General features: G+C 40.9%; 1 protein-coding gene across 6 annotated transcripts in view; it reads left to right on the forward strand.

The window, feature by feature from the left end:
• The window catches only part of cabin1 (calcineurin binding protein 1), a 154,608-nt gene that overhangs the window by 99,726 nt on the left and 40,687 nt on the right, over positions 1-14,195 (forward strand). For all 6 annotated transcript variants that reach the window (XM_089119272.1, XM_039675057.2, XM_039675058.2 and 3 more), the window contains 2 exons: positions 4,119-4,215; positions 7,597-8,268. In XM_089119272.1, coding sequence (XP_088975398.1) covers positions 4,119-4,215; positions 7,597-8,268 — 769 coding nt within the window. The remainder of the gene's footprint in view (positions 1-4,118; positions 4,216-7,596; positions 8,269-14,195) is intronic.

The following is a 14,195-nucleotide window of genomic DNA, read 5'->3' on the forward strand; positions in this document are numbered from 1 at the left end:
GAGACCATCCAGCCAGAGCCCGAGACCGTCCAGCCAGAGCCCGAGACCGTTCAGCCAGAGGCCGAGACCAGGATCCCACCCAGCCTCCCTCTCCCGCCTCCTCTCATCTGTCCTCCCTCTGCTCTCCTGCCCTTCAGCTCCCCTGACCCAGCCTGGTCCTTGGATCCCCGGTCTTCGCTTCACACCTCCTCCATCTGGACACTTCCTCGGCCCCCGGTCCCATTGGCTCCCCCGTGGCTCCTACCTCCCTCAGCTCCTCCATGGCCCCTCAGTCCACCAGCTCGGCCAGGCTCCCTCGACCCTCCGGACTCCCTTCGCTCCCTCGTCGTCCTCCCTTCACCTTTGGACTTCATTCCTCTGGCTCCGCCCCGTCATATCACCCCCCCGGTTCTGTCGGACTCCTCACTCCCTCCAGTCACCCGTCAGCCCTCACGCCCTCTGACCTCACTGTGTCCCTCCGTGCCCCTGTCATCACTTCGGTCACCAGAGCCTACGGTATCACCATGTTCCCTCAGTCCCTCATCAGCACCACTTGTCGTCAGTCACTCAGCTACACCCTGGTCTCCTCTCCCATCCGCTCCACCCCTGTCAGTCGGCCCCCTGGTGTTGTCAGCCCCACTACCATCGGCTCCACCAGGGGTCCTCCCTCCAGCTGCTCCGCCCTGGTCTCGCCCTCAGCCTGCTCCGCCCTGGCCACGCCCTCAGCCTGCTCCGCCCTGGCCACGCCCTCAGCCTGCTTTGCCCTGGGGACGCCCTCAGCCTGCTCCGCCCTGGGGACGCCCTCAGCCTGCTCCGCCCTGGTCTCGCCCTCAGCCTGCTCCGCCCTGGCCACGCCCTCAGCCTGCTCCGCCCTGGCCACGCCCTCAGCCTGCTCCGCCCTGGCCACGCCCTCAGCCTGCTCCGCCCTGGCCACGCCCTCAGCCTGCTTTGCCCTGGGGACGCCCTCAGCCTGCTCCGCCCTGGCCACGCCCTCAGCCTGCTCCGCCCTGGCTACGCCCTCAGTCTGCTCCGCCCTGGCCTCGCCCTCATCCTGCTCCGCCCTGGGGGGGCTGTCTCCTCCTGACAACGCCCTCCACAGCCTCCAGGGTGCCCCCCCCCCCCCTCCCCATTGATGTTATGGCGTGAGGCCACGCCTTCCGGGAGGGGGGAGTAATGTCACAGTCTGTCGTCCTCACCTGTTTGGTCCCGTCATCTGCACCACACTTCCCCGGATCCTTTTGTTCCTCTCCCGGACTCACTTCCCCAATCAGCCACCTGTTCCTCGTCCTGTCATGATCATTTTCACCTGTGTTCACCCCAATCAACCCTGATTCCTCTGTGTGTTTAGTTTCCTCTGTTTCATTCTGTCCTTGTCGGTCAATGTTGATGTTACCCTTCCGTGTCGTGAGTTTACCCGTGCCTGTTTGCTATTTTGAGTTATATTAAAGTGTTTGCATTGGAGCATTTGCCTCTTGTTCTCCTTCTTCTGCCTACACTCCACCGGCACCGTGACACATATGTCTATATTCCAAAGCATTCTTGAATTACAACCATTTAAGTTCGAAATGTGCATTTTCATCTATATTCAAAAAAGGGGGGGTGACAGTTAACAGGTTAAAAAAATAAAATAATACATATTTATTACGGGGAATGGGGATGTACACTGTAAAAATGTTTGGTAACACTTTACCTGAATATGACTGACATGACACCTGCCATGATATGATCGATTATTACATTTTTAATGCAAATATGACATTGAGATGTCTTTGTTATAACATATTGACATAAACCGATACATCATAACCTGTCAGTGTCTTTGTCATGACAATTTGACATTACATTAAAGACATGTGTCATAAACATGACATAGCTGATTAATTCTCAAACTTAAGAAACCACCTAGCTTTATTGGTTAACATTGCATTAAACTGTCAGGTGGTTAGTTTTGACATTGGCTGTCTTGAGGCCATTATAACTTTTTAGTGAGAAATTCAATTTGAACGACTGTAATTGAGGTCATGAAAAATATTCATGACACAGTTATAATGGCCTCATGACAGCCAATGTCAAAGCCAACCACATGGCAGTCTACTCTAATGTAATGTTAACCCATAAAGCTAAGTGGTTCCTTTAGTTTGATAATTAATCTGCTATGACATATTTATGTCAAGTTGTCATGACAAAAAAACTGACAGGTTATGATGTATTGGTTTATCTCAATGTGTTATTACCAAGACATCTCAAAGTCATATTTGCATAAAAAATTGTCATATTTGAGCGAATGACACTTAATGACAGTTGTCACAAACATGCATAAAACCTTCATATTCATAACCTATGTCATGTCATGATTATGAAAGTGTCATGCATGTCTTATGCACACCCCTTCAAGTAAAGTGTTACCAAATGTTTTTAGAAACTTTTACAAAAGTTGTAAATAAAACATTATTTTATTATAGTATGTTGCATGATAATAGTATTTTAATCTTTCTACTTTATAATGTCACATGTAATTGTGTGAAATTTTGTTTTTCGAGTAAACCCCACCAATATTTTAGCTTCAAGGAGTCGTTCACTTTTCAAAAAACCTTTTGCTGATGATTTACTCACCCCCGTGTCATCCAAGATGTCCATGTTATTCTTTCTTCAGTCGAAAAAAAATTAAGGTTTTTGATGAAAACATTCCAGGATTTTTCTCCATATAATGGACTTCAATGGGAACCAAACAGTTCAAGGTCCAAATGAGAGTTTCAGTGCAGCTTCAAAGGGCTTTAAACGATTCCAAATGATGAAAAAGGGTCTAATCAAGCGAAACGAGCGGTCATTTCAAAAATAAATAACAAAGTTTAAGTTTTATAAGCTCAAATGCTCTCCTTGCTCTGTTCTGTGACGCACGTTCGTGACTCTCCTGCTCGAACTCGCTCATCAAAATGAACTAATCCTTTTTCGTGTCATTTGGTTCATTCAACGAACGAAATGAACAAATTGACTCGGGAAAAGATTCGTAATTAATTTATTTTCGACTGACAAAAGAAAGACATGGATATCTTGGATGACATGGGGGTGAGTAAATTATCAGCAAAAGTTTTTTGAAAAGTGAACTACTCCTTTAACTTCTTAAATTTAGTGTTGCCTTACGCTTGTTAAATTATCCTCGTCTAAAGTTGCATATTCGAATAATTGGTTAATGTTTGGAAAAAGTCTACCCTTCTATTCAAATCAATTCTTGAGGTAATGATTCGATTAAAAATCAATTCTCGGTTTTGAATCAAATTTCGATTCGATGTATGCACTGGAGTGTAGTTTACTGTTTTGTGTTACTTTTCTTTTTTGACTGCGGTAGAAAAAGTTCACACTGAATTAATTTTAAACCTCGAAATTTATTTAGAATTGTTCTTCCTATTTTAGTTTGTATAAAACAAATACCATTTAAGCTGACTAATCATTACACACATGGACTGGCAGTCTTCTGTATTAAAGAGACTAAGAGAAAACTACTTAGTAAATAAGTAAAACTAATTGATACAAAAATAAAAACTTTTTCACTGGTAAATAAAAGGAAGCCTAGTTTTATTGAGCATGTCTTAAGAAATACTACAAAATTTGAATAATCAAATGTAAAATGAAAACATTGTAAAATCTTCACTGTAAGAATTCTATTTGATTCTAATTGATATATTCATTGATACTGTCAAAAGCAGTGAGTGATTTTCTGTTTTTTATTAAAAAACAGTTTATTAGGCTGCTGTCTCTTTAAGAACAAATGCACAGATCTGATTTGCTCCTGATCTGTTTACGTTCACGTAGGACATAACAGACTGTTTATGTGTGTACTCCACACAATGTGCATTTGTGTTGTGTTTATCTTTGACCATTTAAGAGCAATAAACAGTGACGGAGAACTGAATTCGGGATCGCATGCATCTGTGCTGGAGCTTCGGCTGTGTCCTTTTTCGCGACTTAATAACAGTCTAACACGTCAATAACTTGAAGTAGTACTGCGAAGTTTAAGAAATGTTTTTCCTCCCACACCTACATTTTTTACAGCTTAGATTTTTTTATTTTAATGTGAAACACTGCATAAAGAATGTTTATTCAAAGACACATCTTATATTTTTATATATTGTGTGTTACAGGAAGTACTTGCGAGATGTGGACCGACAAGTTTTGGCCAAGCGAGCGTTTTGCTTCACTGTAAAAGTGCTGGAGGACAATCTGGATAAACTCACAGGGGTATGACAACTAATGCTCTCATTTGTTTTTAGAAGGTTTTATTTTTGTTTCTGTTTCTTTATTGTGTGTTTTATTTTATTATACCCCAGAAATCAGAAATAGAAGCTGAACAGTGGCCTTGGTATCATATGTTTCCTATGGAGACACTGCCATGTTTGGGAAATGAGACTTAAGCCAGCTCTGACAGCCAAGGATACGCTTATGTTTGTGCTAACACATTAGCTAATGCCATCCTGACTGCTAGAAGAACAGAGATCGCATCGCTTAACTTGGTGCCTGTGCTTCTGTCTTTAAAGGTCTTTGCATTCCCAAGTTAGAACAGATTAATTGCAGGGAAACTTCAATATAAATGTTGCGTTTGTGACCTTTCTCGCTTCTAGAGTCACACTTGTCATTCTTTCAGCAGAATTAGCCATTTTCACAGTGATTTAATACTATTTAATAGAATTTTCATACAGATTTAATACACATTTAATACAACTATACTCCGACATACTTCAAGCGAAATCAAAGAACAGATGTGACATCATTTCAAACAAAAAATCAGGCCAAAGCGAAGTTAATTAGGGAGATTGAAACAGAAACTTTCCAGAAAAGTTTGCTCCCACTGGTAAACACCTTTAAATGATAGAGCGTATGAATTGAGGTCACTTTCCCGCCGGATCACACTCCCTCAGAAGGATCGAGTGGGAGAAGAGCTGCTGTGTGACTGGATTTAATAGAGGAAAACACGAGTAAAACAAACGATATGAGTTTAAATTAAAGCTTGGACTCGATATAACGTTCCTCACATCTTACCAAAGATCCAGTGATCCACGGATATTGACATGCAGCAGGAATCGTGTTTCCTGACATTTATATGAGCCTGATTTCAACATCGGGGAAATACATAAAGCAAATTTGCCTGTGAATGTTTTATATAAATACAATACAGGTCTAAATCTGTGTGATCACTTATATTAATGTTATACAGTACTGTGCTGAAGTCTTAGGCACACTAGTATTTTCGCCTCAAAGAAATGGTTTTAAGCCAGTTATTTATGTATTTTGTTGTAGTGTCTCAGTAGGAAATATCACTTTACATTTCCAGACATTAATTGTAATAATCCAGTGAAATTTTTGAATGCACAAGGATTCTGACAACAGCCAATGCTCCACACGGAGGTCGGATCGAGTGCATCTGAAATTATATGAAGAAACGGAAAAAACAGAGACTAAGACCAGAAGAACTGCGACAATCGTCTGTTTTTTACAGTCAAGCCTGGAAACATGTGAGCCTATCGTCTGGTTCCACAGTCAGGTTTGCGACAGTAGAGACGAGAACCCTTGCGCATGCGTAGTCAACGTATAACCTGTGGGGAAAAGGCGTTTTAAACCTTATTTTGGGGCAAAATCATCAAACTTTTTCAGCCGTTTTTATCATATTTTACTGCTGTTTTTATCCACAAGTTTCCTACGTCCCATGATGCCTTGCGTCAAAAGTGGGCACGACTTCCGGTTCAAAGTAAACAAAGCGCGATTTGACATGCTTGACACTCGTTCATTCAACAGTTGACGGTCATTCAAGTTATAGCGATCCAAACTAGCTAACGATGTGGGAACACAACCTCAACGAAATTCAAAAGGGTGAAATAACAGTACCTTTACCCTCCGCAGTGTATTATAATAACATTATTAATAATCAATACTCATCAAGGCATGGTGACAGACAGTTGTGCGAGCTGACAAACAATTGAAATAAAAAATACACACTTAGTCATTGTGCTTTGGAGTTTATTCAAAATTATAAATGAATGTGCTACTGGAATACATTAACTGGCACATTTGGTATTCTGTCAACACAGGCTTTGATCCTGAGTTTAGGTTTATCAGTAGCGAACAGCCAATCACATGCTGAGAGAGTTTATAGAATATTAAGAATTTAAACTAATGTACACAGGAAGATTCGTTGTCTTTTGGGAGGTGATGGAAACTTCAGTCGTTGGCAGGATCACTCTGATTTCGTTTTCGGCTTCTGTTCAAAACAATCACGTTTAAGCCACTGAATTAGTTTAGTCCGGTTATACATACAACCGTGAACAGCACATGTTGTCCCTGAGCTCCGTAACGACATCTCTCATAAAGATTTGCGTCTTTATATAGTAAAATAATTCTCTGAAAAACAGCTAGCCTCTTCGCTAACTAACACACAAAACACCATTGGAATGCTACTTCCGCCGCCTCACCGGAAGTTTCACCCACTTTATTTTTTACAGGAGCGCCCCCCGGAAACTTGTGGATACAAGCAGTTTTTATGCCCCGGTGACCAGTGAATGTGCAATTCTGACTCTCTGCTCATTCATTTAGATAGGAGCATGGTCTTGTTAGTCCCAAATAGCTGCCAAGATGGCGGCCGAGTGGCAGGACTTGCCTAAAGGGACTTTGAACATGTTCAATCAGTGTTTGCTGGTGTCTGTTGGGTCAGTGTGAACATGACAGTTATTTTTGATAAAAACACTAAATTCTATCAGCCAACTTGATTGTTGGCGTTTGTCTGTGCGGTGTGAATTGGCCTTAAAGGGTTAGTTCACCCAAAAATGAAAATTAAGTCATTAATTACTCACCCCCATGCTGTACCAACCCCGTAAGACCTTCGTTCGTCTTCGGAACACAAATGAAGATATTTTTGATTAAATTTGAGAGCTGTATAACTACCACATTGGCTCCTAAAGGACTGGCTCTTGACGGCCCAGAAAGTCAATGAAGAAAATGTTTAAATATCCCAAGTGACTACCGTGGCTCAACTATATGTTTATCAAGCGACGCGAATACTTTTTGTGCGAAAAAACAAACAAAAATAACGAGTTTATTCGACTATTTCTTTTCTTCCTTGTAGGCCAGAAACGAGACTTCCTTAGATTTCCACGACGCATGCGCGAGAACTGAACTAAAACAGATCGCAATTCTCGCGCATGCGTCGTGCAAATCTAAGGAAGTCTCGTTTCTGGCCTACAAGGAAGAAAAGAAATAGTCGAATAAACTCGTTATTTTTGTTTGTTTTTTCGCACAAAAAGTATTCGCGTCGCTTGATAAACATATAGTTGAGCCACGGTAGTCACTTGGGATATTTAAACATTTTCTTCATTGACTTTCTGGGCCGTCAAGAGGCAGTCCTTTAGGAGCCAATGTGGTAGTTATACAGCTCTCAAATTTAATCAAAAATATCTTCATTTGTGTTCCGAAGACGAACGAAGGTCTTACGGGGTTGGTACAGCATGGGGGTGAGTAATTAATGACTTACTTTTCATTTTTGGGTGAACTAACCCTTTAAGATGTGGCTTCTCTGCTGCATTTATAGTGTGAAGATGTTTCAGTTTCTCTTTCATTCTCTCTCTCTCTCAGGTAAGCGATCCTCCTAAAGCGTCTGAAATGACCACAGCGGATGTTTCCAACCGGCCTCCTGCTGCAGAAGACCCCAAATGCTCACACACCAGCCAGCCTAAAGCAGGAGTCCCCGACACCCCTACAGGGAGTGAGACGGGACCTCCTGCCGCTCCTCAACAGCATTCAGCCACACTTCAGCTCTCTCTGGAGCCTTTGACTCAGGTCACAGCGGTCACGGTTCACCCCAGAGAAGGTACTTCAGGACTCGGAGAGCCTATGGAGCTCGGATTGGGATTATGGCCGGGTGCTTCAAAATTCAGAGAGCCTCAAACACCAATTGACACTGTCCCACAAGAGCAGGCGATGGTTAAATCAGTAGCGGAGGAGGTCGAGAAGATCCCAGAGAGCAGTCGGGCGACGGAGCTGTCGCTGGAGGAGTTGAGCATTAGCTCTAAACAGCAACAGCTACAGCTACAGAATCAGGTGAACGCAGCGCCAACGCCAAGCAGCCCTGAGCTAACGCTTCCACAGAGACCCAACAGAAAGAGAAAACTGCTGGATGACGTGGAGTCTGGCAAGACGCTGCTTCTGGATGCGTACAGGGTTTGGCAGCAAGGTCAGAAGGGCATGACCTACGACCTGCAGCGCATCGAGAAGATCATGTCCGAGACCTACATGCTGATTAAACAGGTGAGAAAGGGATGGGAGTTGCGATGTCATATCTCAGTTAAACATGACGTGGCTCTTTGAAAGCTTGCCGGAAAAGAAACGAGGTTAATCTTCAACCACTTTCAGGGGGAAATCCCAGAACGTTTGTTGAAGTAAAGATTTATGAGGGGAAGTCCGAGAAACCTGTCACACCATAAGCTGTCTTTTGTATTATCGGTGAAAAGATGCGTCTTATCTTGGTGTCGGACTCGGTGAAGCAAGCTAAGCTAGATTTCTGAAGAAAGTGTATGTGGTGTTTGTTCATGCTGAATATGCCAACGCAGGTGGTTTCCAGTGCAGCGCTCTGCGGTTACTAAAGTGTTCTGGGTCATTTGTTTTGCTATGTTTTTGCTAGGGTGTTCTGGTTGACAACTATGATCTGGAGCTGGATTCACAAAACAATAAAGTCCCCTTGTAGTCAATCATTTTATCCCTTAAAATTAATCTTTGATCACCAAAATGACACATTTAAGTTTTTTTTTCCTTGAGAATTTGCTTGAATGTAATTCGACACCCTTGTCTCATTAGGTATACACGGTTATATGAATATGCAAATGAGCCCCGCCTCCACCCACCCACTCACTCAGCTCAGAAATCCAGATCACACGTTAATCTGATTGGTTACAAGGTGGTTTGTGACGTCAGAAACACCAGCGATTTCAAAGCGTGTTTTTTACACAGTCTTTGGCCCCGTCCACACTACTGCGTTTTCGTTTAAAAACGTAGACCTTTTGCTACGTTTGCAGCTCCCGTCCAGACTAAAACGGGAAAAACGAAGACCTAAAACGGAGAAGTTTAGAAACGTTGCAGCTGCGTTTTGCGTTTTGAAACTCCGGAGGGCGTTTTAGTGTGGACGAGACAAAACGGAGGAGTTTACAAACGCTGACGGAGAGGCTCACGCTCGGCTCTATGATTGGGTGTCATCAGTCATGACGTGTCCTTCCCTGATTCGCCAACCACTGTTTACACCGGCGCGCGCATGCCCAGTGTTGGTGAATGGTCACGTGATCCGCGTTTTCAGTCGTTTTAATGTGGACTGAGATCAATTCTAATACGCAGACAAAACGCTGGTGTGGACGGAGATCGTATTCGTTTTAATTCTCCGTTTTTTTAACGAAAACTCAGTAGTGTGGACGGGGCCTTTGGTTCACTGCAGTTTTAAGGAGGAAATACTCAGCAATGCTGTCCACTTATGAATTTACACATTTGGTCTTCAAGCATATTAAAAACGTCACATAGACATATAAACGACATTAAAAGCTGGATTTTCACCACATGGGGATTTTACGATTGTTTTTACAGTAAGATAGAACTTCAAATTCTTGAAAATAATCTTCATAAAAATCATTGTAATAAATTCTTAATTTTTTCATTTTTTTATGCGTTTTTCGTATTCGTGCTTCAGTGGCTCTGAATTGTCAAACTCCATTCAAACTGCTTGCTACGGATGCGAAAAACGCAGAAATCGAACCCAATTCGATTTTCTTTTTCTTTTTAAGTTTCAGAGGCAGTGTGCGAGCGTGATTGACATAACGTGCGGTCGTATTTTTTTAACGTGCGAAAATTGGACGCGAATTTCGGACTCAGTGTGCAAGGGCCTTAAACCTTCATCAATCTGGTGCACATTAAGTATGCAAATTGAACAAAGAAAAAACACTGTGTGTTGACTTGTACCTGAACTTTAAATGAGACTCAACCTTATTTTTAGTTGTGATTAGTGTCTCAGTCTACATTAGCCAAACAACTTTATATTATTATTATTCCTATAACAATGTTGGAAAATAAATGCACTGTAAAAATAATTAAAACTGCATAATACATTAGTATATTATTTAACTTTGCACTTCAATAGGACAATTACAATACTTTTGTCCTAACTTCACCTCACTTGTAATAGATTGATTAACCCTTTTATTTGAATGAAAACTGTAGTTGAGCTTATATTTGGGTGAAAAATACATTTTCGGTGAAAACAGCTTTACAAACATGTCTTATTAGAAATCTAGTAAAATGCTATCAACATGTTGGAAATTGTGCTAATGTGACCTTAAAGCATAACCGGTGCCTGTTACGTTCGTAAATTCAGGCTAAACTCATTCACTGTGAACTGAACCATCCCGAGACTCGGAAAACTGATCGCGTGAGCTTTTAAACACGCAGCACAACAGACTAAACTTATTTCTGGCAAAGTCTTTTTCTTGCAATTTGATGAGTGCACAAAGCCATATCGCACTTTCAATTTTATTTCATTTGACAGATACTTTGCCAAAGCAATGGCAAAAAAAGACCTTTTATGTTTTCAATGATATTCTGTTCATTATGAAACTGTGATCTAGGTCATTATTGGGAAACTCTACACTAGGGATTTATACACTTACTCTGAAGTGACGCTAATGACCGATCATGTAAACAATGATCGCTCATGATGATTGAAAATTCGTGACTTGAATTCAAAATTCAGGAACAATTTGTCAAAGTCAAATCGAGACCTTGTTTTTGATTTTATAATTACACAAGGAAAGTCTGCTCGCTGTTTAAATATTCTAAATATTTTAATAGGGGAAGAGAAGTAAACTGTTAACTGCCTCCATAAAGATGACGGCGTAACGAATGATTTAATCATTTGACAAAAACTATTAAAAAAGTAATGAAAAATAAAATTAAATAAGGTTACTTTTAGCATTGTTTCGTTTCTTAAAGATAATATTTGGACTTTTTTTTCAAGAATTGCTCTTAGAAACATTCTTACGAGCTTCTTAACTTATTTTTAAATAAGATTTTTGTGAATCTGGCCCCTGGTCTCTAGATATGACTCGGATCCTCCTAATGGCTAATGTTCTGTTTAGTAGTTCAAATTTGAAATACTTCAGGTTAGGGATTTAAACAACCCTAAATGAGAACAATAGTAATATTAATGCTTGTGTTAGCAAAAATAAAACGCTGATGAACGTAATTCTTTTAGTCACGAAGCACACTGTGAAGTGGGATGCCGATCGAGCTATACTATGCTATATTATAGAGACATTAAGGCATCCCTGGGGAGAGAGAGCGAGTGCCAATTGAATACAAATGGAACTGTGGAAAATTACTGGTGTAGCTAATGATAGTGTAGCACACGAGCTCCATAACATTTGTCATCACAGTGCTGAGTCAAGTATGCTATTGTTAAGAGTCAGTGAGGTCTTAAAGGACCGGCTTTATTACTCACAGAACCTCAAATGCCCTTTGAGTTCATATGTTACTAACGTGTTTGTGCTTTGAGATTTAACTTTTTACTTCAATTAAAACAATAATTTGAGGCTTTTTGACATGGGTCAGTCAGCAAGTAGACACTATAGCAACACGCATGACTTGACATGGGCCAGCATCATTCATATTTTATTCATATGTAAAATCGGGTTCATAAACCTAACAATTCACGCTATAGATGTGTGTGTGTGTTTTTGGTAAAAACAAAAAACAAGTGGTTATGTCTCATTGTGCTCTTTTTCCCAAAACCATCATCAAGTGTTGAGCTCTGTATTTAATTATGTCAAGGTAAAAAACAAACTAGCAAAGTTGCTATTAAAGTATGTTATTAGTATGAGAGGTTAATGGCTCTAGCTGGCAGTTTACACACACACACACACACACTCACAGCGCTCATCTAGTCCATTATCAGCCTCTACCTCTCTATCAGTGTATCACCTCTCATTTCCCCTGCCTGTGTAATTGCATCTGCTCTCTGAGTGTGTGTGTGTACCTCAGTCTAATTGTAGTGCTTGTCTCTGCATGTGTGTTTATGAATGTTTGTGTGTGTTTTCTGTGGTTGTTGTGATGAAGCACCGTCTAACGCTCTGATTGAGCTGGGGAGAGATGTTAATGTGGCCCCCTGCACACCGACCCATCTTTACCTCTGATTGAGGAACGGTTGTGTGTGAAAAATTGGAGCCTATATATATATATATATATATATATATATATATAATGCACTATTAAGATATTTTGATTTATTTGTTCTCAAACTCACTGCAGTGTATTCTTGGATTGCCTTTTCAACAAAGGTAATGTGGTTCTGCTTTAGGATTTGGCTGAAGCGAAGTATCATTTGGTTCAGTCTTCACATTTGATGGCCTGTGAAATAACGGCATCCATGGTTATTAACGCACTGGAAACTGCAAACTCAGTCCAAATCTGCAGTAATAGAAATTAAAATAACTTTCTGACACTTTATTTAATCAATCATGTGGTCAGATGTTTTTGTCACTGGCCTCCAACAGTCGTTAGCATTTATGAACGATGTTGCTCTATTTGGTGAGCTTTAGGCCCCATTTACACTGCATGGTTCAAGTGACCCAAATCTGATTGTTTCCTCTCATTTGGCACAGATCGGATATGGCCGGTGAACTTGGATTCAGGCCTCACTCAAATCTGGTAATAAATCGGATATGAATCGGATACGTGCATTTGCGAGTGCCATGTAAAGCCCCGTTCACACGGGGTCGCTAGGCTTTGTACGGTGATGTCACTTGTGGGCGTTCATAGTGCTGTCGCTCTGATGTTATTGGTAGACTGCACGTCTAGCCATATCTATACAAAATACCATCAGAAGTGATATATAATTTTAATTTGCCTTGGAATAAATGACTTTTAAGGCTAAAAAGAAACCGCATGCAGTTGGGAGAGTGTTTTTATATCTCCACAGCTGTGTTCAGTGGATTAAACCATTTACTAGATCAACGATCAATCAATGAACAAATTAAACTCACAAATTATAAAAACGTCATTCGAATTTGACAAATAATCAATTTTCTTGTCCCTAATATTCAACGTAATGCAGGGGAAATTGTAAAATGAACTGCATCAACGTGTATCATAAAATTAAAACACTCGAACTATATCGTTAAATGTATGAATTAAACTCACTGAGGCTGTCGACAGTTTTTTTCCATGCATCATTTTTTATTATCTATGTATGTGGTTACAGTCAAATCATATAAAACAATCAAATCGTCATCGAATCGTCCTCTTTCTGTTTTGCCTGCACTCGAGACGGTGACGTGAGCTCCACTGAAAGTCTTACGCGAAAATCGCGTCTCATTTGCATAAAGTTGAAAATTCTCAACTTTTGTCGCTTGACACGCCCACATTCTGTCGCCAACGGTCACTGTCGCTCGTGTCATTGAAATGAATGGGATCTTGCTTTGTCGCTGCGTGTGGCTGGCGGTGTGAACGGGGCTTAAACAGACAAATCGGATATTCCCCAGTAAATGCGAGTCGTACGTCATTAAAAAAGTGACGTCAACTCGGATGGACACCACCAACTGAGATCACATGACTTCTTATAGGCACGATGGTGGAGAGAGGATACACACAGTGGAGGTTTCATGTCTTTTGAGTGTTTGGGGCGAAGAGTGCAGGGTTGTTACTAGGGCTGTAGTCAACCAAAGAAATCCTTAGTCGACCAAAGTCTTAGTCGCAACGATTAGTCGACCAAAAAAAAAAAAAGACGGGATGTTTTGATTGAACATTTTTTAACAATTGTCATCAACGAAAAAACATCACAAATACATAAAACTATAATAATGATACAATTATTTGAAAATTAAGTGATTTTTTTTTTTTTAACTGTTAAAAGTGAAGAGCTCTGTCCTAGGTCTATAATGACAGTCACACTCGCGCACCTGACCACACCACACGCTACAAAAAATATAACTGCTATCTGCCTCATAATGAAAAATCCTAACAAAACCTCTCGTTTATACAGGCTGTATATTCTTCTTTACTTTCAAAGCTGTGGGTTAACTTTCGTCCAGCCGATCAAGGCGTTTTAAAACAAACACACAAAAAAACCCAAATAGCCAAAAAAACAAAACAAAAAAACAATCCTAATAATAATAGGCTGTTTGTAGGCCCGCATATTGTTTTTT

The sequence above is a fragment of the Pimephales promelas genome, chromosome 14 (genome assembly GCF_988280905.1).
Source record: "Pimephales promelas chromosome 14, fPimPro1.hap1.1, whole genome shotgun sequence".
NCBI classification, from domain to species: domain Eukaryota; kingdom Metazoa; phylum Chordata; class Actinopteri; order Cypriniformes; family Leuciscidae; genus Pimephales; species Pimephales promelas.